The 23,882-nt window shown below is 40.4% G+C and overlaps 1 protein-coding gene across 3 annotated transcripts; it reads right to left on the reverse strand.

Moving 5' to 3' along the window:
* Positions 1 to 1,562: 1,562 nt before the first annotated feature.
* sap30bp (SAP30 binding protein) lies at positions 1,563 to 23,183 on the reverse strand. Of its 3 annotated transcripts, none has more exons than XM_063481659.1 (10): positions 23,067 to 23,183; positions 20,325 to 20,434; positions 18,607 to 18,651; positions 12,835 to 12,874; positions 6,385 to 6,473; positions 3,797 to 3,888; positions 3,579 to 3,691; positions 3,445 to 3,503; positions 2,678 to 2,765; positions 1,563 to 2,281 (listed from the first exon to the last, which is right to left on the reverse strand). In XM_063481659.1, the coding sequence occupies exons 1-10, from the start codon at positions 23,158 to 23,160 to the stop codon at positions 2,103 to 2,105; spliced, it is 909 nt and encodes a 302-aa protein (XP_063337729.1). In that variant the 5' UTR covers positions 23,161 to 23,183; the 3' UTR covers positions 1,563 to 2,102. The 3 variants fall into 3 exon arrangements, with proteins under 3 accessions (XP_063337729.1, XP_063337727.1, XP_063337728.1); XM_063481657.1 differs by having other exon boundaries at positions 3,394 to 3,503; XM_063481658.1 differs by having other exon boundaries at positions 3,394 to 3,503; positions 23,057 to 23,183.
* Between the last annotated feature and the right edge of the window lie 699 nt (positions 23,184 to 23,882).

Here is a 23,882-nt window from a genome sequence, read left to right on the forward strand (position 1 = left end):
AACTTCCAGCTGTTAAATGCACCGGGAAGACTTGCCAGGTGCTCCCAGGAACCTGCAAGGCATGACTATGGGACAAACAGAGCACTACAGGGCAGGCCCCGCCAAAGCACAGGGCCTTCATAACAGCGCCTTTCATGGAGGTTATTGCAGTTCAAAGTGCTCCACAGTAGAAGTCAGTAATAAGATGCAATAAGGAAAAAAGCAAAAACAAATATTGATAAAAAATTTAAATGTAAAAAGACAAAACACCGTGGAAACAAAAATTACATTTAAAATAATCCAGAAACAATAACAATACATCAATAAAATTAAGAACAATCCAGAAACCAAGAACTACTGGACATAAAATGTGCAATACTGTCCAACAGGTGGATAAAAGGCTTAAAAAGCCCAAATAGTAAAATAGAATTAAATTACATATTAGGCACAAATAAGGTAATGTTTGTAAAGAAAACTCAAGTTATAAGCTTTCAAGTCAGATAACATCAGCCAAACGTGATAAAACAACTATCCAATCAACTCCAGTCTGGCTCTAATTGTATTTCCTCTATCCTCAATCACTGAAGCTCGGAGAAATCACAGTGGAGCCACCAGCAGTCTTGTTTTTCAGCCATTCATTGCATTCCAGGCTCTGCAAAAACATGTTGAGATGCAACAAGAACACGAACATGCAACTCTACCAAATGCATGACTTCTATAAAGGCTTGTGGCCAAATGTGGGTATGATTCAACTGAATGTCATAAATGAGTCAGTGCTAAACCATAATCTGCACTTTAAACCTCCCTCAGGAGTCGCACCGACAGCTCAGATTCAGAACGCAGAGTCTTCTCCAGCCTCTAATACCAAAGGTTTAATGACTGAGAGCCAATTTAGGAAGTCAGCTTGTGATTGAGGACAAAATATAAAGTTAATCGCAAAGCTGTGCACGGTATATTTAAATCAGTCTAATTGCAGGCCACCGTGGATGATTATACGACAACATCATGACTGGGAACGCAGGGTGAGGCTCTGATAAACAACCGGAAAACAAGGAAGACATTTACTTTTGCATATTTCAGATATTTAGTTAGGCAAGTTAAAGGACTGCACCCACCTTCCAAGTATGAAAGGTTATGAAAAACTATGTGCAGCTTTTAAAAATAACTTAATGGGACGTGCTGCTGCTTTAAAATTCAAGGCAGCTCAGAGCCTGCTGATTCTTGCCAGCTTTAACCCACTACAGTACCTCATAATCACATAAATGTCTTGACACTCCCCTTTCCAGAGAAGTCAGATGAGGAGTGTGAGGTTAGAGTGAGCATAACCTCACCTGGAACGCAGATGCTTCGCTCTGAAAGAAAAGATAGAACTGTTTGAATGTGTTGGCGGCATCTGCACGAAAGCCAGAGAGAGTCTTCAGTCCAGATTCAGGCCAATGCGTGCAGTCAATAAGAGCTTGTTCCTGGATAACCACGGAGCGTCCTTTCAAAGCACAAAGACGTAACGCTCTCTTAGAAGCAGCCATATGTGAAATGACAGAGGACTGAGTGATCACAATTTGTGCAAATGACCAGAAACCAAGTGAAAAGGCAACATCTCATCCATTTATTCACCTTCTTATCAATACATACGTACAAGAGTAAAAAAACAAAAACAAACATCTCAGCTCAGAGTCATTCACTGTGCCACAGAAGAACGATTACAATCGAGTGCTACAGCAGGCATGAAAATACTGTACCACAACTATGGATAGAAAAATAAACTTCAGACATTTCAACTACATCTGTGAGGGACCCTTTTACAGATTCAACCATTTTCTGTCTTAAATAAACAAATGTTGCCATCAAATAAAGGGAAAAAAAAAAGAACAATGACATAGTCGCTTGTTTAGAAAGATCTGCATGCATCAGATTTACAGAGGAGTATTGTCCCCACGCTCAGTTTGGCTTTGTGATGCCATAATGCAGATACAATCCCAGAGATAGAAGGCAGTTTTTAGTCTTTGTGAGTCCACGAGGAGCAGAAAGAATTTGTGGGCTGGTTCTGAAAATGTGTCCATCACATATATAACGGCTGCAGCACAATACCGACCATCGGTCACGCTGCAGCCCGTTCATCATCCTCACTGCTTTGCTTTCTTTAAGATGGTACCCACTGCGGAGATGACGGTGGTCTTGGTACCGCTTGCTGTTGTTGTCACAGAGACGACGGCGGGCAGCGTGGCTGTGGTTGTGATGAGGGTGGGCTGGGCCAGGGTCACAGGGAGTGCAGAGTCCCACTTACTTTTCCTCTTCTGGGCATCTGTGACATAGTAAACACAGGGGAGGAGTCAGTAAGAGCAGGTCTGTGTTTTCTGGATTAACCCGATTGGCAGGATGCATCGTTCATCTCATTTTTGTGACTGCCTGCTAGCAACAAAGCGTTTAAAAATTATATTAATTTTAAAATTGTTTATTTGCTACTGTGTCAGTTATCTGTAACAATGGCTTAACAAACAAAAAAAGCCTGAAAAAGCAGCAAAGAAAAAAAAGAACCGGCTTCTTGGAAGCAAAATAGAAACAAATAAGAAGTGGCTTAAGATTTTTGGACTGTACCTCACTAACCCAATAACCTCATTTGTTTGTGTACACCTGAGGTCCAATCTGATCACACTACTACTGGAGCAAGCTGAAGCTAGCAGATGTTGCAGTGCTTTACCTGTGGATGTAGTTGTGGTGTTGCTAGTGGTGGAGGCTGCTGTGCTGGAGGGGTTGGTGCCCTTCTTAGTCCCCGTGACAAACTCAATCTGGAAAAAACAACAACACACACACACATATTAAAACACTGGTTTAAATTGTTTGATTTATTATTGTTTAAAAAAACAACTTGACTGCAGTCACTGAAAAGCTCAACTTAAGAATCTACAGCAGAGGTTACAATAATATGTAAGTGAAGCATTTTGCACAATTACAAATACTGTGAACAGCTCTGATGTCTCTTAGCTTGAATACTGTAGCTACATAACAGTGGGTTCATTTTACATCAGGCAGAATAGCTGCTGTACTCTACATGTTCATTCAAGTCCAGCTCAGTGCAACAGCAGGAATGATGCTGCTGATGGCAGCAGGTATCACTATGTTTTTAAACAACATCGTCCTTGGAAACTCCCATCTCACATCTCTCCCAGCATTTAGCTGTCTGAAATGATGCCCAGCATAAAGTCAAAAGAATCCATAGCAAAGAAAGACATACTGGGGGGGCGGGGGGAGCAGACGTGGGTTTTTATGTAGCAACCCAGAATGGGTGAAGCCGACAAGTACATCTGCCCTGGGCTGGGCCCGAGCTGCTGTTACGAGAGCTCAACTTGGCAACATTGATTTCTGTGTGTCAGATGGAGGTAAAGTAGAAATGAAGTACAGCTGGTGGAGACTTGCCCCTGATGCAGACTGACAGAGTAATCCACTCTTCTTTGTTGTTAGGCTCACCTTGGTCCGTTCCTTCTTGGCTTTCTCCAGTTTGTCCATCTCCACCTTCTGAGCTTTGGCTGGAGGATTAAAAGCAATTATGAGTGCTGATATGAAATCACAAAGAACAAGTAAGCGAAAATAAAAAGACTTACCGAGAGCTTCATAGTAAGAGTCTTCCGACCAGGCATGAGGATCGAACATATCTTTTGGGTAGTTGGTTCCCAGTTCATCTATAGCGCAGAACTGAATGAGCTTCTCGTAAATACTGAAAACAAAGAGGAGCTTCATAAGAGTCAAACAGTACATCTGCTGTCACGTGTAGCTGACAGTCCATGTGTGCGTTTGACGGTGTGGGTGCATTCTCACATACCTTGGGTTTCTAAATTCCTTCTTTTGCTGGATATGGGCGTTTGTGTCAAAATCTCCATGGAGCTTCCTCTCATACAGCTTATGAATCTTCTCCTGTTACAAAACAAACAAACTGGTGAAGGAAGAGAACACACGCACACACACGCACAGTCACCGCTGTTACAATTCACTTTACTTGTGTCACAATACAGTGTCACTTAGGAAATAAACAACATGTTTATACCAGGAATGGAGTTACTGTAGATGAGTTTCCTGAATTTGCTGAGAAATATTTCACATCCACGTTCAACTAAACCACAGAGCTGGCACATGTACCCAGATCCACAGTGCTGCATGAGGTCTTAATATAGAAAAAGAAGAAATAAGAGGATAGTGCTCTTGTTCATCCGTAGAGGTATCGCTATCATCACTACATGTCTAGGTTCACTGTTACTGTGTTAACAACAACAAAACTAATTCCTGTGCTTCTAATATTAGTGTTTTCTAAAAAGCCATCCCTATTGACTGGATAAGATGTACTAGCTGACCTTCCTCAAGTAAACTCTTTAAATGTGCACAATAAACCCCCGACTTAATTAAAATATCTTGTGTGGAGTCTTGAGATTAACAAGCACACTAATATTAAACATATCTGGACTATAATGAATTCTATTTACTTTCAAGGTTCAATAAGCATCCCTCTGCCACATGTAAAACCACAAATAGGATGTCAATAAACAGTGAAATAAACAAGGCAATGGCTGAAGGTAAGCAGCGAGAATGTTGCGAACAGATCAGCACCAAAATATGCAGTTTGTTCCAAGATGAGTCCATCCCTATAGACTCCCACAGAAAATGCAAAAACAAACATGCTCACAGCATTGTCACTATGGACACTCTGCACCCTTAAAGTAACTGTATGCCCCACTTAAACTGAATTAGTTACAAGTTATACATTTGTTATGAGAGCAACACTTTGGTGTTGTACTACTTTGGTTGGACAAATGACATTAGAAGCCCGAGCTTCATTTATACTTCTGCACTGATGCATGTAGATGAGATAACCTATACAAGTATAGCTGACAACTGTCAGCATTTAAGCACTCACTGGCAGTGATGTTATTTCTCTTTTTATTAAAGAAGTAGCCAAAAATGCACAAGAGGAAACCTTGAGTGACACTTGTTGCAGACTGTCTACACCATGTTGTCACATTTTAACTTTTAAACTACAAAAATAAAACACATCTTTACAAGTCTTCCAATTTGACACTCTGTCTATAACAGGTACAATCTTCAAATATCTACTTTACACTGATGTAAAGCCCCAACAAACCTACTTGTGACTGATAAAACTATTGGAGCTGTTGCAAGTGTTTTTTTTTTTGTTTTGTTTTTTTAAATTAAGCTAACACATGACAGTGATTCTGCTGCTCTGATTTGGACCAGTCTGGACACTTCCTGCCTCTCCCTCAGAAGGTTTCACTTGAATTTCCAGCAGCAAAATTTTGTCAAATGCAGACTTATAAAAAATAAAAACAGATATTGTGGTCTGCTTTTCCTAAAACAGAAATCTTCTCCAGAGATATCCGAGTTTCAGACTGAGCTCAGTGAGTTGGCAGCCAGTGGATCGCTCTAATCTGCTCTAATCCCAAGGTCACGGTATGATTGCAAAAGGCATTTGGAAACAGTTCACAAAGTGGCTACATTCCAGCGCTGGTGAATTGACAGGAAAAACAGAATATTTGCGAAATCCAATTAAACCATACTGTGAGAGTACATGTGCTGCAGCTCCTCTGAGCCCAGAGGGCAGGGATATCCAGGCTGTTATGGTGAAGGTGAATCATTAGTTGTTCGTCTGATAGGTGGGGGAGTGTCAGCCCAGAGGGGATACTGCTGAGCTGTTCACTTACTAAGTCAGCTGTATGTCCTGACCTGCCTTTGCTCCTCAGAAGACAAACCTAACTGACTGAAGCTGGAAAAGCCGAAAATGCACAGCAGCGAAAAGAAATCAGCGGTGGTGACGCTGAGCAGACTGAGGATGACACTGTGTGCTGGTTTAATTACAGGGGTGCGCCTCAGAATTTATGTCGCCACCAGAATGTATTTCTAACCCGAGAGGGAACAAGTGAAAGCTAAATGAGTCGCTTGGCGTCAACAGGAGATTATTTTCAGTGCATAAACATCCCATATGTTTCGTGTATGGATAAGGCAGCTTCGAACCTTTAGCGTTTCAAACTTGAAGTCTTGGTTCTTAAATCTGATCTTATGCCAAGGCTGTGAGAGCGCAGACTGTTTTCTCTCTCCATGGAACCAATTTCTTCTTTTTTAAGCTAATGACAAGTTCTTTTAGGAGGATGAATTTACTACCTGGAAAGTAGTTATCCGGCACATAAACAAGTCTACAAAAACCCCAGATTATTCCATCAAGCCCTTATAAAACCCACAACCCCAGCTTTAACCACATACCCTTTCCCCCCAATTTGATTAGCAGACATAACTGTGGCCTGGGTGGTGTTACTCAAGCTGCTTGCATGATACAACAGCATTAAAGCGTGTGCTGCAAGTGAAATGTATGTGGTTAAGAGAACGTTTAACAGTGGTGTTGTGTACCTGTAGATGGCTGGAGCAGCGTCCAGGGGGTTCGGGGGGGATCTTGATCTCGTCAGGTGACATGTTTCTCACCTTTTCTGAAAACAGAGCTGGAAGGAAAGAAAAATAAACATAAGCCTAATGTGCTTTCACCTCTGTGGCTTTTCCCTGCGTGTCTTTACACGCAGGATTAGCTACGTTAGACAGCTAAAATGAAGAAGTACATCTACCAAATGAGAAATTGGAGAGAAGGTGGTGGAATACGGACATGGAGAGGAAACTCGATTAATGTGCGTCAAAGTATTACTGGAGAATTCCTGAGCACCTTTGTGTTCATCTTACTCCTAAGTGTGTGCCAGTAAGTTTTACAGGGCAGTGTGGTATGAAGAGAGCATGTCCCAGGCAGGGAGTGGCTGCTGTTGGGGCTTGTATAGAGAAGGCAGACTCCTTTCGTATCCTTTGTTTTGTTCTCCTTGCTCGACTTGTCTCCCTCTGCTCTCTCTGACTGCAGGCCAGGCATTCTTCTGTGTCACTCTAACTCTTAATCACACAGACACAGTCATTTAGAGCTGTCAGTATTTCGGTGAGTAGATGCTGCAAGTGTGTGCATGTGCAGATGGAGGAACTCGTGTCTGCTGAAGTTCTATGAAGAACACTGACAAGTAAAAACCTGACTGGACATGAAAAGACCAAAAAAAAGTGCTTACTGTGTCTTGTTGAACCCTTTAGCTTACAGAGCAGAGCAAAATCCCATCATCACATACACAGAACCCAATTACTTTTATTTTTATATTTAATGTTTTTATTCAATTCAAAAGAAAACATCCCACCTAGCTTTCAATCAGGGAACATAAGAAAAAAAAATCCCGTTAGACCCAAAGTCATTTATCAGAGTATATATTCAAATTCCTGACACAAGACCAAAAACCAAACCTGAGCTCCACTTCAGGTGTTACAGGTTTAAAAATAGACAATTCTCTTAGCAAGCCATCATTTAAAATGGACTGAGGCAAAGTGGAAAACCTGTGTTTGGAAATAATGGAGGCTGCATCATCTTGGCTCTATGTGAGCAGAAACATTACTGCAACACAGTTAAGCAACATCTGCCAGAGCTGAACTCTGCTCGTGTGCAGACACGATGCTAATCATTTTCTATTTTCATCAGCCTGCTGATCATGATCATATGGGTCCACAGAGGCGCTCATGTCTATACTGTTTTGGTGCACTGATTGCCCGCATGTCAGAAGACTAAGAGGCGGAGCACCTCTCTTTCCCTTTTGTTGGATAGCTGATATGGTTATAGTTAACCTCCCCCGCTGGGGTAAAGGAGGGGCAGGGCGTTCCCTCTGTTGGCTAGACACAAAAGTAAAGCTGAGCATGCATGTGCATAGGTTCATACGCATGCCTAGGATGTGAACTAGTTTAGAGATATACAGAGATATTCAGTTATGTGAACATGAACTGGTCTTGTGTAAATAGTCTGTGGCACTAAACCTCAGTTATTAGAGACAGAAAACTTCTGTAGCCCCAAACAATAAAAACCTGACAAGGCAAGTCCGATGACTCAGAGGCATTAGGTGGTAGCTTGGTATTTTATTAAACTCTCTCTACACAAAGACTTGCAAACACTGTCTAACAGTGTGGAAGCCTGCTAATCCACTTAAAACAACCCGAGATTTACTTGATAATTTTGTGCCTTTGTACAAACTCTAAACACTAAAGTAAAGTGCGTCGGATGGTAGTAGCAGTGTAAGTGTGAATAAATCACAGCCTGTGTAAAAAATACAAAAATAAATAAATCCCTGCTAATTATTCAGCTCAGCACGGGAAGGAATATTCTCAAACAACAGGAAGAATCTGAGAGTAATAAACAGACAGAGAAAAGATTATATTCTGTTTCTAAATCACCATCTGTCTTCCTAAAAACAGACAGAAAGTCAAAGTCTGTGCCCTGGGGTTTTTTTCTGGGAAAGGCAGACAATGTCCGTCCCTTCAGTAAACAGACAAAGAGCCATCTTCAGCTTGCTGACAGAAGGCTTTTAGCCAGATGCTCTGTGACATTTACTGACAGACAAGACGGAGGAGCCCAGCTCCACTGCAGGAATGCCAAGGGTCCGGGCTCAGGCTATGAGTCACACTGACACTACAGTACACTCATGGCAATAGCAACTGCTTTGAAAGCTTTAAAATCGCTCTAGTGCATCTCCTTTTCCTCTGGGACTTATTTTTATGCCTGAGCCAGGCTAGAAGTTTGGAAGAGGTGACGGTAGCGGGAAATTATTTGTGAGCAGAGGCCATTTCTCTCGTGGAGAGTGATGGCAGATATTACACAGTGAGATGTGCTGACACCTTTTAAAATTATTTTCATCCATCTTATAAACAAATATGTTACACAACTCTTCTCACACTCGTTTTCTGCAAGACATTCTTTCAAAATAAAACATTTAATCCTTGAGAAATCACATAATTTTAATTGTAATTATGAGTTGTCTACCCTCGCGGCAATGCATTACCACATGTCGAATGGGTGTCGCACTGCCTAATCTGTGCCATCATCCGCATCCAGCTGGGGGCTGCATTAACCAACAGCAGAGAGAGACGGTCAGTGCCAGAGGTTTACAGTCTAAGAGATTGGTGTATAAAACGCCACTCCCTGTATCACTCATATCCTGCCTGATTTGATGTTTCCTTACACACCTGTACAGATCAGTCATTACTCACCAACCACTGCCAGGTCCTTGTTAGTCCTTCATTTGTCAGTCAGTGGACAAAGAGGCTTGAATAAGTCAACTAGGTCTAGGTAGTGATTCATACACCTACTGTACCAACACCCAGCTGGCATGATTTAAAAAAAAAAAAATCTGATTCTTTCACATATTTTTGAAAGAAATTCAACAAATGTATTATTATCCTTTTAATCAAATAATTACAGCCATGTCTGAGACACTCAGCTTTGAGTGCTATTAGGTTCTACAAAGGATAAGTCAGAATATATACTGTATTTTTTCCAAAAGGTGTAATTTTCTACAACAATTGGTTTTTTAAAAAAATATCTTTTTTACACTTGACTAAAAAAGGCAAACTGTGGATTTCCCGGGGATTACATTCAGCTAAAGAATCACAGGTTTTCTGCAAAGATATCAAGCTCTAACGTAAATCGAATGCAATTTAGTACCTCCTGGATGATCGTAGCAGCCATCTATATATCATCACATTTTTTTAAATTAATTTCAGGTGGGCTTTATTAAGGATAAAACTATTAAAGATTACAACTTTAACCAGGCAATAACCATCTCAGCTCTATGTGGCTAACCAGCAAAGCAACAAGGCTGTTGTTGGAAAACCATCTTTATAATCACTCAGTCACTTGATATTGGACAGTTTTAACATAAACTGTATATGAAATACAGTTTATGTTAAAACTGTATTTCTCTACAAAGTTTGGCTAATGTACTGGAGTATAATTATAGCCATCCACATTTCACTGCAATGATTGCCTCCTGGTCTTGTCTGCATCTTTACATTCATTTACAGTCAGTAACACAGTTACATAGTTACGAGTTCAAAGGTGGCCGCTGATGTCGCTGCACAGTCTCAGAGCACTTACAGCAATATGACTTAATCAAACACTACACATAATATATACATGTACAGGGTGGGCCATTTATATGGATACACCGTAATAACATGGGAATGGTTGGTGATATTAAAGTCCTGTTTGTGGCACATTAGTATATGTGAGGGGGCAAACTCCTCAAGATGGGTGGTGACCATGGTGGCCATTTAGAAGTCGGCCATCTTGGATACAACTTTTGTTTTTTCAATAGGAAGAGGGCCATGTGACACATCAAACTTATTGGTAATGTCACAAGAAAAACATGAGTTATTTACAAGTTTCTCTTTGTTCACAGCCATTAACATGTCGAAACCATCACTTTTGTTGTTCCAACAGTCTTGGAGGGATCCATCCAATGTGGGTTAGTGTCAGACCAATAGCGGTGGTTTTGTTTGTTAACTTCACCATTCACATAAAAGTTTGCCTCATCACTGAACAAAATCTTCTGCGTGAACTGAGGGTCCTGTCCCAATTTTTGTTTTGCCCATTCTGCAAATTCTGTGCGCCGATCTGGGTCATCCTCGTTGAGATGCTGCAGTAGCTGGAGTTTCTAAGGGTGCCATTTGTGAGTAGCTAATATCCGCCGAAGGGATGTTCGACTAATGCCAGTCTCCAGTGACATGCGGCGAGTGCTACGCTGTGGGCTCTTGCTGAATGAAGCTAGGACAGCCACTGATGTTTCTTCATTAGTGACAGTTTTCTTGCGTCCACATTTTGGCAAATCCAACACTGAACCAGTTTCACGAAACTTAGCAAGCAGTTTGCTAACTGTAGCATGGGAGATGGGTGGTCTCGTAGGGTGTCTTGCATTGAAATCTGCTGCAATGACCCGGTTACTGCGTTCACCAGATATCAACACAATTTCGATCCGCTCCTCACATGTTAACCTCTTCGACATGTTAATGGCTGTGAACAAAGAGAAACTTGTAAATAACTCATGAAAGAATAAAGTTACGTTGAAACCAAGCACACCATTGTTTTTCTTGTGACATTACCAATAAGTTTGATGTGTCACATGTAGGGATGGGTATCGAAAACCGGTTCTTGTTGAGAACCGGTTCCCACTGTTTCAATTCCTTGGAATTGTTTGCCATTTTTGCAAACGATTCCCTTATCGATTCCAGTCGCCCCGAATGACGTCACCACGTTGCGGAGCATCATTTACCTGGCAGGAAACACGGTGCCTAAGCGGCTCAAACGCTCAAAAGTTTGGTTATACTTTACGAGAACGGATGACAACAGGGCAACTTGCAATACTTGCAAAGTAGATATTTCATTTAAGGGAGGAAACACTACGAATATGCAAAAGCATTTGCTCACAAAACACGCGATAACCTTAAATGAATGTCGTGTTTTTAATTCTGCTCTGGACTCGTGAATCTCAACCCAGCAGCAGCGGTAACGTTTGCACGTCCTCTCCCGTTAATGCGGCAGGTAAATAATCAACTAACAGTGCATATTATGTTAGCGCGATCTGCCTTATTACAAAACCTGCCATTACTGTGCGCTGCATTTAGGTGACCATGATGAGACAGACAGAGTCTGGCTGGCTCAGATGCTGGCAGTTCTCGCTGCAGTCTACCGGTAGCGTCTCCTTTCAGGCCAGGATAGACGAATGTCACTGAGCAGTGACTAAGTTTGTGGTAAAAGGCTTGTACCCATTTGCCACAGCAGATGCCCCTGATTTTCGGTAAGTGAATGTGTTTAATTGTAGACATTACTGGATATTCTTGTGTAATTGCTACTGAATAATTTATGTTATACTTTGTTATTGCTACAGAAGAATATTTATTTTATTATTTTACATTTACAATTTTTTTTTCCTGGGGACCCTGTGACACCCCATCGAAGAGCCGTAGGCTGTGGATCTCTTAAGATCTCACTGTTGGGTTTGTAAGGCCATGTTACTCCTAAATTTCTATCTTGTTCAAGATATAAAACAAAGTTCTAAGCTAATCGACCTTAGTGTTCTCCTTTTTTAAAGAGAATCGATAAAGAATCGAATCGTTAAACAGAATCGAAAATGGAATCGGAATCGTGAAAATCTTATCAATACCCATCCCTAGTCACATGGCCCTCTTCCTATTGAAAAAACAAAAATTGTATCCAAGATGGCCGACTTCTAAATGGCCACCATGGTCACCACCCATCTTGAGGAGTTTGTCCCCTCACATATATTAATGTGCCACAAACAGGACTTTAATATCACCAACCATTCCCATGTTATTACGGTGTATCCATATAAATGGCCCACCCTGTATATACAGTGGAACCCTGACTTATGAATACCCCGTTTCACGAAAAATTCAAGTTACGAAGGCACTGAACGGCAATATTTCTGCCCGTGTTACGGCAAAATGCCCAAGTAACGAAACCGCTGGCTCTGATTGGCTCAGCCTACAATGCCCACAATGCCTTCTGAATCATGTGACAACCCCTTGGCTTCCGTACTTGCGCTTCGCTGTTCCACTTGAACGACGTATTGTTGTTCTAGTTAGCAATTAGCCTATAGCCTATTGTTCAGCATCGCCTCGCTCAAAACGCGCAATGGGTGCTTCGACTTACGAAAATTTTCGACTTACGAAAGACCCTCGGGAATGAATTAATTTCGCAAGTCGGGGTTCCACTGTATATATATATATATATTAGATGAGGTCTTAAAAAAAACTTCTAATCAAGTCCATTTTAAGAGCTTGTGGACAACAGAGGGGAATATATCACAGGCTTGGGCTAATACTTCTGTGTAGGGTCAGTTTATTGTTCAAAGTTAAAGATTAAAGTAATGCTTGTGCTCAATCCTTTAATTGCTGCTCTATATTCTGCGTGAGCATGTGCGAGTTCATGGGTATACTCACCAACTAGCTCCTTGGGGTCCTTTTTTTCTGCTTCTGAGATCTAGAAATCACAAGAAAAGGGGTGAGAGTGGGAGGGCAGAAAAATGAAAAAACAGGGGACATTTAGGCCTCTTTTTATCATTAGTGCTCGATGGTGGGAAATAAACACAGCATCAGTCATAGATATTATGAGACCATGATTCCTGCTAGGGTTTAGTTGGTGAGATGAATGATCTAATCAAAGGTGTTAGATGATTAGATAACTCTTTATTGTCATTGCACAGTCATACATAGTACAATGGTACAATGAAATTGGAAAACTGTACAGGTGCACAGGTGAAAAAGACAGAGCTAAAGACAAAAGCTCATTCTCTGTATACCTGAAACCTAAAAATCACAGAACCCAGAAGCAGACTTCACACACTACAGCAGTTTCTTAGCAGTAACAGAAGCCTGAACAGTAAATCTTAGAAGATTCCAGAGAACGCCTTGGCTCAGCAGGAGGAGGAGGAGCCTTGCACAGCCCTTAAAATATGCCGCCTATTGTGCCAGCATTGTGGGCATAACACAGGTTCAGCACAAAAGAACAGCGCTGTTATTCACAGGAATCATGCCGTCACCTAGCAACTGCACGGGCACATCAAAGAACTGTCCTGAAGTGGGCCAAATCACAAGGTGGTGGTGGAGGAGGGAGGGCGGCAGAAAGACATGGAAATACAGTAAAGAACCCCGGCAAAAAAAAAAAATTTGACTATTTGATACAGAGCTTAAAAATAAACTAATTAATTAATTTAAAAAACAAAAACAAAAAAAACAAACACTCATCACTTCACTGATCCTCCAGTTGGCACGGCTTCCCCTTTTAGCTCGCCCTTACAGTAAGGTCACAGTAAGCAGCTTTTGAGGACTTTTGTACAGAGAATATAAATTTAGCCGTCTCACAAGGCCACACCAAAAATATTACCACCCTTTCAGATCAACAACAGGCCCTTCTAATTTCAGCTAACTGTGCACATCGTCAAGCCATCTGTCTAGCATGAGTAAACACGTACTTGTAACCACACATATACCACAAGATTATTCATTGCAGGGACACTGATCACATATCTACTCATTTAAGTTTTAATTACCGGAAACAGTGTAATAAAGGCCAATGCTACATTATTATAATAACAGAATATGGTGTTGAATACACCATACGGGGGTTACTTCTAATTCCACATTTTCTTCTTTCTTGATGGGATTTATGTGAGACAGCTGTATGAAATATCAGACTGTAGTGTTAGCGTTTTGTATACATTCAGCAAACTGGGAAAAAACGATTTAAGACTGACCGGATTGCTTTAATTGTATCAACTACACTATAAACAAAGCGATATGCTTCCTCGTTAAAAGGAGCACTCCACTGAACATGAGGTTCAGTCTGTTTGTCACCAGGAACAGTTCTGTGTGTGGAAGACCCACAGAAAATGGTCTCCAAGTGGATTTGAACTCAGGCCTCTGCAGCAGCATTTTAGCATGTGGGCTGCCCTCTTATAACAGACTCATTCACCACTGCTACAATAGCAGGAATATTATTACTATTACTATTATTATTATTATTATTATTACTATTTTGTTTCCCTCTCCTTTCGGCTTCTCCCTTGAGAAGATGAAACAGTGGATCATCTGCCTCCATCTCATCCTATTACTAGCATCCTTTTTGTGTCACATAACCTTCTTTCACTACATCCATGAATGATCTCTGTGGTTGTCGTCTGTTCTTCATGACTGGCAGCTCCATATTCAACATTCTTTCACCAATTCTCCCTCCTCTACACATGTCTCAGCCTCGCCTCTCTGACTTTGTATCCAAACCACTCGACCTGAGCATTCCCTCTGGCATATTCACATTTCTATTCCTGTCCATTCTGCTCACTCCCAATGAGAACCTTTGCATCTCACATCTTTTTTCAGCGTCACTGTGTCCAAACCACACACCTCACCATCTCAAACCTTCCCCTTTACTCTTGCTGTTATTCTTCTGTCCAAAATCATTCCTCTTCTCTTGAGAGCGTACCTCCAGCTCTCTTAAACCTGCTCACTGCTCATCTGTCATCTTTCTTGCTCATACATGTCCTGCACCACCCTCACTTCCCTTCCACTTTTACATGCAGTATCACAGTTTCTCTCTCTCTCTCTTCAAACTCCACCATTTGCTTTCTTTAGATCTACAAAGACACAGTGAGGCTCCTTCTGATCTGTACTATCAACACTCTCAGAAGGAAACATTGCATCTGCAGTGCAAAAAAGCCATAATGCTGCTCACTGATTGTCACGTCTCTCCTTAATCTAGCTTCAACAACTCCTGGTATGGTTCATAATCTTCAGAGCGTTTTTCTGGGCCAACCTCCTTTCGACCCTTCATATCTGGCCTCACCTCCTCCTTGCTAATCCTCTGCACACCTTGATTCACTAACTGTCCTCCATCTGCTCTCTCATTTTTTTCCCCATTCATGAGATCCTCAAAGTACTCATTTCACCTTCTCAATACACTCTCTTCTTTTGTTTATGACATTTCCATCTGTATCCTTAATCACCCTAACCTGCTGCACATCCTTTCCAGCCAAGTGCTTTTCTCCTTCCTTAGTGTTCAAGCTCCAGGATCATTAGCCTCGAAGGAACAATTAACACCTTAGTGCTACTTGTTAGCATGTTAAACTAATCTAAAGATGAAGTGAAACAGACACTGATGGGAAAAACGAAACACTGGAGAGAATTGCCTGGATTTATAAAACCACATAGATTTTGGGTAACAGAATGAGAATTATAGTTGAGATTAGGGCTGCTCGATTATGGCAAAAATGATAATCACGATTATTTTCACTGAAATTGAGATCTCGATTATTTGACGATATTTATTTAACAATAACAATATATTGAATAATGGCTTTAAAGATGTCAAAAAATAATATAAAATAGTGTGCAAATACTGATAACAGTGCAAATGTTTGCAATATAAAAAATAAATGAAAAATGTAAACATCTATGTTTAGTGAACTTCAAAATACTGCATAATACTGGTTGTTCACTGTGTTAATTGAACAGTGGTCTTTGGCGAGGAAAACTTTACCGCGTTTGTTATCTCCTTGTGTCTCTGGGAGCTGGTGGGATATTTAGTCGCGTTGTACAGGGTAGCGTGAATGGAAGTCTGTGAGGATGAAGCAGGTGTTGTCAAGAGTTTTTTCTCTATGTTCCTTCATTGTTTGAGCGTATGTCACTTTGTGAGCGGTCTTCAAATGATTGAATAAATTTGTAGTGTTGCTCTGTGGTGCAGCTACGACACCGTAGCAAAGTTTCCACACTATGTCTACTTGATCCACGTCTGACTCCGCGAACCCATAATGTTTCCACACCACTTAAGTCGTTTTACCTCTCTTTTCAACCAACGGCATTCTTTCTTCAGCAGCCATTATCCTCTCCTCACCAAATAACTTCTGCTTAGCTTTCCGAGCTCTCCGAGCTTCCCTCAGGTCCTCTTAATTGTTGTGACGCGTGTTCGAAACGCAGAGAGGTGCGCTCGATTTGCCACACGGAGCAGCGCGAGAGGAGGAGCTAATAATCGGCTCAGTCATTTTTAAAGATCGTTGAAAGCCCAGATCGTAATCACGATTAAAATTCGATTAATTGAGCAGCCCTAGTCGAGATAGTGGTTAAAAAATGTGTAAATGAAATAAATTGGTCACCACATCAAATAAAAACTGACCTTTTCACCAGATGGTACTAGAAGGTGAGGATCCCAAAATTCAGAGCACTACTCACAGATATGTTGGACAATAATATCTCTAAATATTTCAGAGCTCTGCCACTTATGACATTTAGTTTGTCTAATATTTTTTTTTAAATTAACATATCCTCCAGCAAGCTTAAAAATTATGAGCAAGATTATAGAACAATCCATTTTACTGAAAATTAAAACTTCCAGGCAATTATTAAATAAGCATTACTGGAAACATAACAGATCCCCTCTTCTCGATATCTCAGTTGACCACCAACTAACAGAAACAGTGCTTTGAAATTAAGCGATAGGGACTCTGATGCACGCTCTTCAAGGAAATGTTCTCCTGTAGTAGGGGGCTCTGCTGCACAGCTATCACAGATCTAAAAAGAACTATCAACTTTATCAACAATACAAAGGCTTCACACTACAGATTATCCCCTTTATCTCCATTCCAGTAGACCGTTCCCCATGCCCGAATGTGTAAACTCAATGTTTTCTTAAGGTCTCAGACTAGATCACAGTACAATCTAAAACATTAAAGGAGAACTTGGATATATCCAAACACAGTTCTTATCAAGTACAACAGTCTTTGTGGTTAAATGAGGCACTGCACACTCACAATTAAGACACGTATCACACCAACACCTAACAGCTGCCATTCACAGATAAGCCAACTGCAAACGACAATAAGTTTGAGGACAGAGTGAAAGCTAATATAAACATTCACTCTCTTTTTGGGTTTCTAAATTTAAACCCAAATATTAATCACTGCTAGATTTCGCCGCAGAATTTCTAGCAAAACCAAAATGAGTAGTATCCTATTGCTTTATAACAATATCTTAGTGATGGTAACAATAGCAAGAAAACACATTGAGGCTTTAAAACTCTCTCTCCCAACGTAGCCAAAATTACACGACAACCACTGCCTTTAATGCAACTGCTCACAAAAGGTATTTGCAGCAGGTTTAAATAACACTACTAAACACACGGGCCCGTTTCCAAAATAGTTGGGATGCTTTGTAAAATAAAAACTGTCCCTTGCACACAGACATTCTCCAGATTATATGAATATACTTTAAATGATCAGACATTCATTGTAATCTCTCTGAAGGTTTACTCCATTTAAATCAAACTGGTTTCCTTCTGCCTTACTTCAGTTCACTTGTGCAGATGTGAACATGGTAATCACACTAGTAAAACAAATCGACTGCACTGAGACCCTTTGGAGGAGGTGGTCTCAGTCTGAAGCACTTCATTTATGGTGTGAGCGGGATTCTTATGTTCTATAGTGAATAAAATACGGGTTAACGAGAGCTGCAAATTGTTTATTTATTTATTTTTTTTCATTTTGCACCACATCCCAACAGAAGAAAGTGAAGTGTTTCCCTACAAAGTACACAGAATATGTTTCATTAACTTTCCTGGAAATGTTTCTCTTCCATGGCAATAAAGCTCTACATGTTGATACACGCAGCACTGAGAAATCACATCATGAACCACAGTTATCATTACCATACTGCAATGTCCTTTCATTGCCATCACTTCATGATGTGGCATAACCAACAGGCAAAACTCACAAAATCCCCTCAGACAGCCATCACAGAAAGGTTGTAAATCAAAGCCTCAGTCAAGCTATACATCCTCTGACTTACTGCGTGCGCTTGTTCGGTTTTTGAATGACTCTCACCTTGGTGAACTGTGCCAAACAGTGCAGCAGGAAGCTGGCACACCGTCTGGCTCATACAGTTTGAAAACACATACAAAGGGTGGGGTTAGTATGGTGTGAAGGTCCAAGTAGTGTGCTTTACAGAATCAACACTGCTGGTTCGCCTCTTCACTTTAAGCCACACATGAAGATGCATCAGTGACTCATAGCGTACTTCAAATCCATGAACCCACAGCACCATCTAGTGAATATGCTCTATTGCTGCATGTTGTGGCCGCCATCGCTGTGCTTAAGGTTAGTCACAAAACAGAATGACAAACTAATCAGGCTTAATCACTAAATCTAATCAATCCCAGTGTTCAAATACCTCAAAATCATCTGCGTCCCTCCCCTCGTCAGATTCGTCCACTTCCTATAAAAACAAAAATGCAGAAGGTTAACACTGTAAGGGGCAAAAAGGAAAAGAGACCATAATGGGGAGCCAAGCAGCAGGACCAACAGCCAGCACTGGGCTGAAAACCTATTAGTCAACTATTTCATCTACAAGTGGGCCTTAAATAAAGGATTTCTGGGAGGTTGTAAGGCTGACTGTGATTTCTAGCAACTTAAGAATGTGATACATGTGTGCCCAAAGAACACTTCAAAAATTTACAGTTTCATTTGAAGTTTGATGCAAATTAAAACATTTGCAAAGGTGGCTACAGCAATAGTATGGAGAAAAAAAAGTAAAGCACTAATACCCGCTCTCATAATAATGCTTGTATACGTGCTTGGGTCTGTATGGCTTCTCTGCACCCGCTCTCAGCCTAACAACATTGTCTATATTGCGACTTTGGTGAGCTAATGTAATCTGCACAAAGATGCCAGAGAAAACAAACAGCATTGCAATGGAGCGCTTTAAGAATAAGCTCTAAAACTAACAAGTAACTAAAGCATAATTTATTGTCCCAAAAATGTGCCAGTCTGCGTTCTGGTTTTCTTTTGGACAGAGTACAGACGGAGGTTTTCACCCATCACAAACTTGCCACCGCAAAATCCCAAATACACGTCACTGGATGTGAATGTTGATTGGTTGACAAGTGAATAGGGAGGGGTGTGACAGCAGAGATTAACGGGAATAGGAGAAGCGTGGAAAAATCAAAGATTGTAAAAACAGTAAAGGTACAGACAGCGCCTGCAGTGGACACTTCATTGATTTTAAACACTGTTAATCTTCAGCTCTTTGTACATTAAAAGTTCGCTCTTTTCTGAAGCTTGCTGACAGACCAACAACAGGACAAGATAGCTCAAAGATCAGTTGTATTACAAGTTTCTTTTTTTTAACCCTGGCTCCATCTGACCACAAACATTCTCTGCAGGCAGACAGGCTGTCAGTGACCACCCACAGATTGCATTCGTGCAATCCCAGGTCAAGCATAAAGCAAGCATGGATAAGACTACATATGTGGCATTCAACATCAAACAAAGGAGGAACCACGGTTTGTCTTAACCAACCGTTAGCCTTTTGATGTTGAAGATTTCGTCATTGATTAGTGGTCTTTGATCAATGGTCATGAGAATTTGCATCTTAATGATCAAGGAACTGATCTCCCAGTCCACTGCTCCTTCGGTGGTGCTAGTTTCAGTCATTATGCAAATGTACTGTTTATAAGATTGGGGAAACCTGCAGTCAGCTGAAACTGAAGAAGTCACTTGGATAAGTGACGAAACGTTTCTCCCACTGAAAACGCTACATCCAGATAAACAGAATCAACTTTTGGGGATGTTGAAGATTGCATTTATGCTTAAAAGAAATCAAATAATGTGAACCTAAAACTAAAGAAAAGAAAAGAGAAAAAAAAAGTACTTTGGTGATGCTGATTTTGTAGCGGGGAGATCCTGATTATGATGCAGATCCAACCAAGCAATCAGCCTTCCAAACCCCTCTGTACTCAGTGAAGATTAAATTTTTCAAAACACAACACATGCTCCGAGACCACACAACATGTGAACTGTTTTTCTGTCAGCTAGAGACATCAGTGGAATGGAACTGATTGATGAGTAAAAATAAAATCTAGAAAGCTAAGCTCAGAATTCAAAACTGACCGAGTTGTTTTCTCTGCTGTCTTCATCTGCAGACTCTTTTTCTTCTGGGTCCATGGTTTGGTTCAGGTCATCCTCATCATAGCGATATACAAGGCTTCCTACACGCCCCCCTATTGATCGTGAGATGGGGATGGGGGGGGGGGGGGGGGGGGGGGGGGGGGGTCACAAAGACACAGAAGTAAATGAAATCAATTAGGCAGCAAAATCATTTTTTTATTTCACACATAACTAATTTTGAGTGATATCATTCTAACTATTGAAACCTCAAAGTAAGCCAGCCTATGAGACAACAGGAAATAGCCATAGAAGGAGTTCGTCCTCAGTTTTAAATTATCTGTTCTAGCCCTCACTGCCTAGACTAAAGCTCAGCAACACTGGGACCTCACTAATGGTCAATATACTCTGAAAACTTTGCTGACTCCCTAAATTGGCACTTACTCATGAATCCCTGCTCTGAAAGCTTCTGTGCCAACTAACAACCACATGTCATATCTCTCTCGCTCTCAAGAAATTTACTTTACACATTAAAATTAGAAGAGCTCAGTGGACAAAAAGGTCCCCTTATACTGATGTATATTTTATCAATGGGTTATTAATGTAAAGCAGTTTTACTACTGGTGTAGTTGCTTCCAGTGGAGTACATTAAGCACATCCATCTGTAGCTAATGACTACTTTCATTTGAGATTAATCTGATAATTATTCTGTCCATTAACAAATTGAAATGTGGGTTAGTAAAATTAGGATTACAATGATCTTAGGTCACAAGTAATAATCCAGCAGTCCAGAAACAAATCAACAGTATATTTGTTCCCTGTGTGCCAACAGACAGGCTTTGGCTCTTTAAGAAAGGACGATATGAGAAATAAACATAATAAGGCCAACATGAAAACTGCCAGTGGATCACAACTATGGGAAAATATACTGCATTTAGAAAAAATATATATTTACTACCCACATTCTGCAAAAGCAATCAAGACTCAAGCATAAGATTTCATTAACCAGTCTATGTAATTTGAGGCCAAATTGAGATAAGATTGTTGTTACTGCTGGACATGGTCTGTGGCTTGCTCCATCCGTTTTAGAAATCTGTGAGCATCTTAAGACGTTTCACTACATATCTGTTAAACTGTGTGAAATTTAAGAAAAAGGTTGTCTTTTCTTCAAAGGCCCTTCATGAAACTGTATTTAAACTGTACTAGGCAGTTTGATGATACTCATCTCCCTTAAATATATCCAGTTAAAAAAAAGTGTACAGCCGTTGTCTTTGAGGAAAAACATGTTTGATTTGTGGGTGCAGAGTGAAAATGGTGAGTTGAAGAAATATATTTCAGATGCAGTGTTTTTTTAAGCATTTTCAAAGTTGGGCTCTCGACTCTACCCCCAAACTTTCCGTCCATTAAAATGAATGGGATTGCACTATCGAGCTGGTTGTTTTGATTGGTTGTTTTGATTCTAAAAAAGAGACTGGTTACTTGCAAACGTTTTCCAAGAAAGACTAGAATTTTTTGGTTTTTGACCACAACATACACCAAGATTTTTTGCTTTGCAACAATAGACCCTGTGCACGAGAAAATGCTAACTTCCTGTTTTAAGACCGGATGTGGGGTTGTACATTTCCGGTAGCTTTATTTTGCAGTCAATTGCTACTGCGAAGGTGTACTCAAAAATCATATCCAAACTACGAAAACGGAAAGATTACGTTAAATTACAAAGAGCAGAGGGTGGGAACATTCACCATTGCTGTGTCATAAAAATAATCAAATCATCAATTTTGATGTCTGAATAGCGTAGATCGATTGTTTGTTTACATCACTCGACACAAGCAGAACTGCATTACTGCATGCAGAAGACACATTGTCCACATTCAGAAGCACATCTCTGTATACTGACAGTTCTTATGATTTAAACAGGGAAATTTCCAGCATTCAAACTACAGGTGAACAATAGTCAAAGCCAGATGTTTACCCGTTATGTCGATATCAGTACACACCTACACAGCATGCCAACAAACCGTGAAAAAAGCCACAGGATATAAAAAAAATACATGAATGATTGCGGGTAAAATAAAAATAAAAGCGTTCTAACATCTCACCTGCTTGTTTTTATTAAGGCATACATGTACACTATTTTTATTAATAGAGATTTCGCAACTGAGGTTAAACATGATATATAAGTAACTTAGATCACTTTTAAATATTAATGTTTGGTTTATTTCAGTGTTTTATTTGTTCCTGAGTAAATCGGTTTAGCTGTGATTAAAGTTAAGCTTCATAACATATTACTCACAGTTAAATTAAGAGGGGACGGCAGTAAAAACTCCGGACCTGCGACAGCATCAAGTACGCTGGTGTTCCAATTGTACAAATCGCGAATCCGTGCTCGCGTTCTCGGCAAGTCCGGACTCACCGAGAACGCGAGTACGGACTCGCGTACTTGAGAATTGAGAAAGGGCCTATCTCATCAGTGAACGAGGTTATCTCGGAGTCAAGAACACAACCCGGTATCCTGACACAAAACGCACCCTCCTCCGTTAACTAAAGACGCATGTTAATTTCCGTTTGGCAACAGAAATATGCGCATATTATTTTTTTACGAACAAAACAACATGAACATGAAGATCGTCTAACTAGCTACATGCTAACGTTAGCTCCCACATGAAGTTCAGCAGTAAGGCTGGCGGAACTACAGCAAAGTATTTCATAGTCGTTAAACGTATGAAAGGAAGTTTTACTTTTATATACCTGATTCTTCTGGTTCAGGGTCAGAGTCGGGCTCTGAATCATCTCCATAGACCGCTAAAGACGACAGCAGCGTACTCTTTTTACCGCTCGCCATTTCTGTGTAGTATCCAATGACTGTAGTCAATGGTAGTATCGCATAAACGGTGGGTCGCAGAATATTAACGTCATCAAAACGGTAACACACCGAAGGAACCGGTCTGCCGCTGGGAAATGTAGTCATTTTGTTGGCCAGCGTTCATTCTATTGTTGTACCAGGAAGAAGCTTTAAAAATACTTGTGTAAACATCTCTTAGGCATTCATCCGTTACAGTTTACACCCAACACATGTACTTTCTAGGTATTGTTTCACAGACACGAAACACTAAACTACATTTATGCCAACCAAAACTTATAAAATCTGAATGATTTCATACTAATATGTCCAGTTGTGATGCTAAGACTTTTTAAAAGTCTCATTTAAATTTTATTCTGCTTTCATGTGCTGTTACGCACACATTGCTTCATACATAACCTGTTCTATACACCTCCTGCAATATCTGACAACATGGTATTTGACTTTTTTTGACATACTAGAAACACTTGATGCACAAAAACCAACACGTCTTATACATCACTGTAAAGCAAACCAACCTTCAGAACAAACACCCAGTATCCAGTAGGAGTTTAATAACAAAAATTATTTTGTTATTTTGCATTTCTTTGATCTTATATGATTATATGATTTTCTAAGGTACTGTGAATATTTAATCTCTAGTTGTAAGAACTAATTAACATTTGGAAAACGAATGTGATCAATCTTCAATAATAATAACCCAA

This window comes from Pelmatolapia mariae, linkage group LG8 (genome assembly GCF_036321145.2).
Source record: "Pelmatolapia mariae isolate MD_Pm_ZW linkage group LG8, Pm_UMD_F_2, whole genome shotgun sequence".
NCBI classification, from domain to species: Eukaryota; Metazoa; Chordata; class Actinopteri; order Cichliformes; family Cichlidae; genus Pelmatolapia; species Pelmatolapia mariae.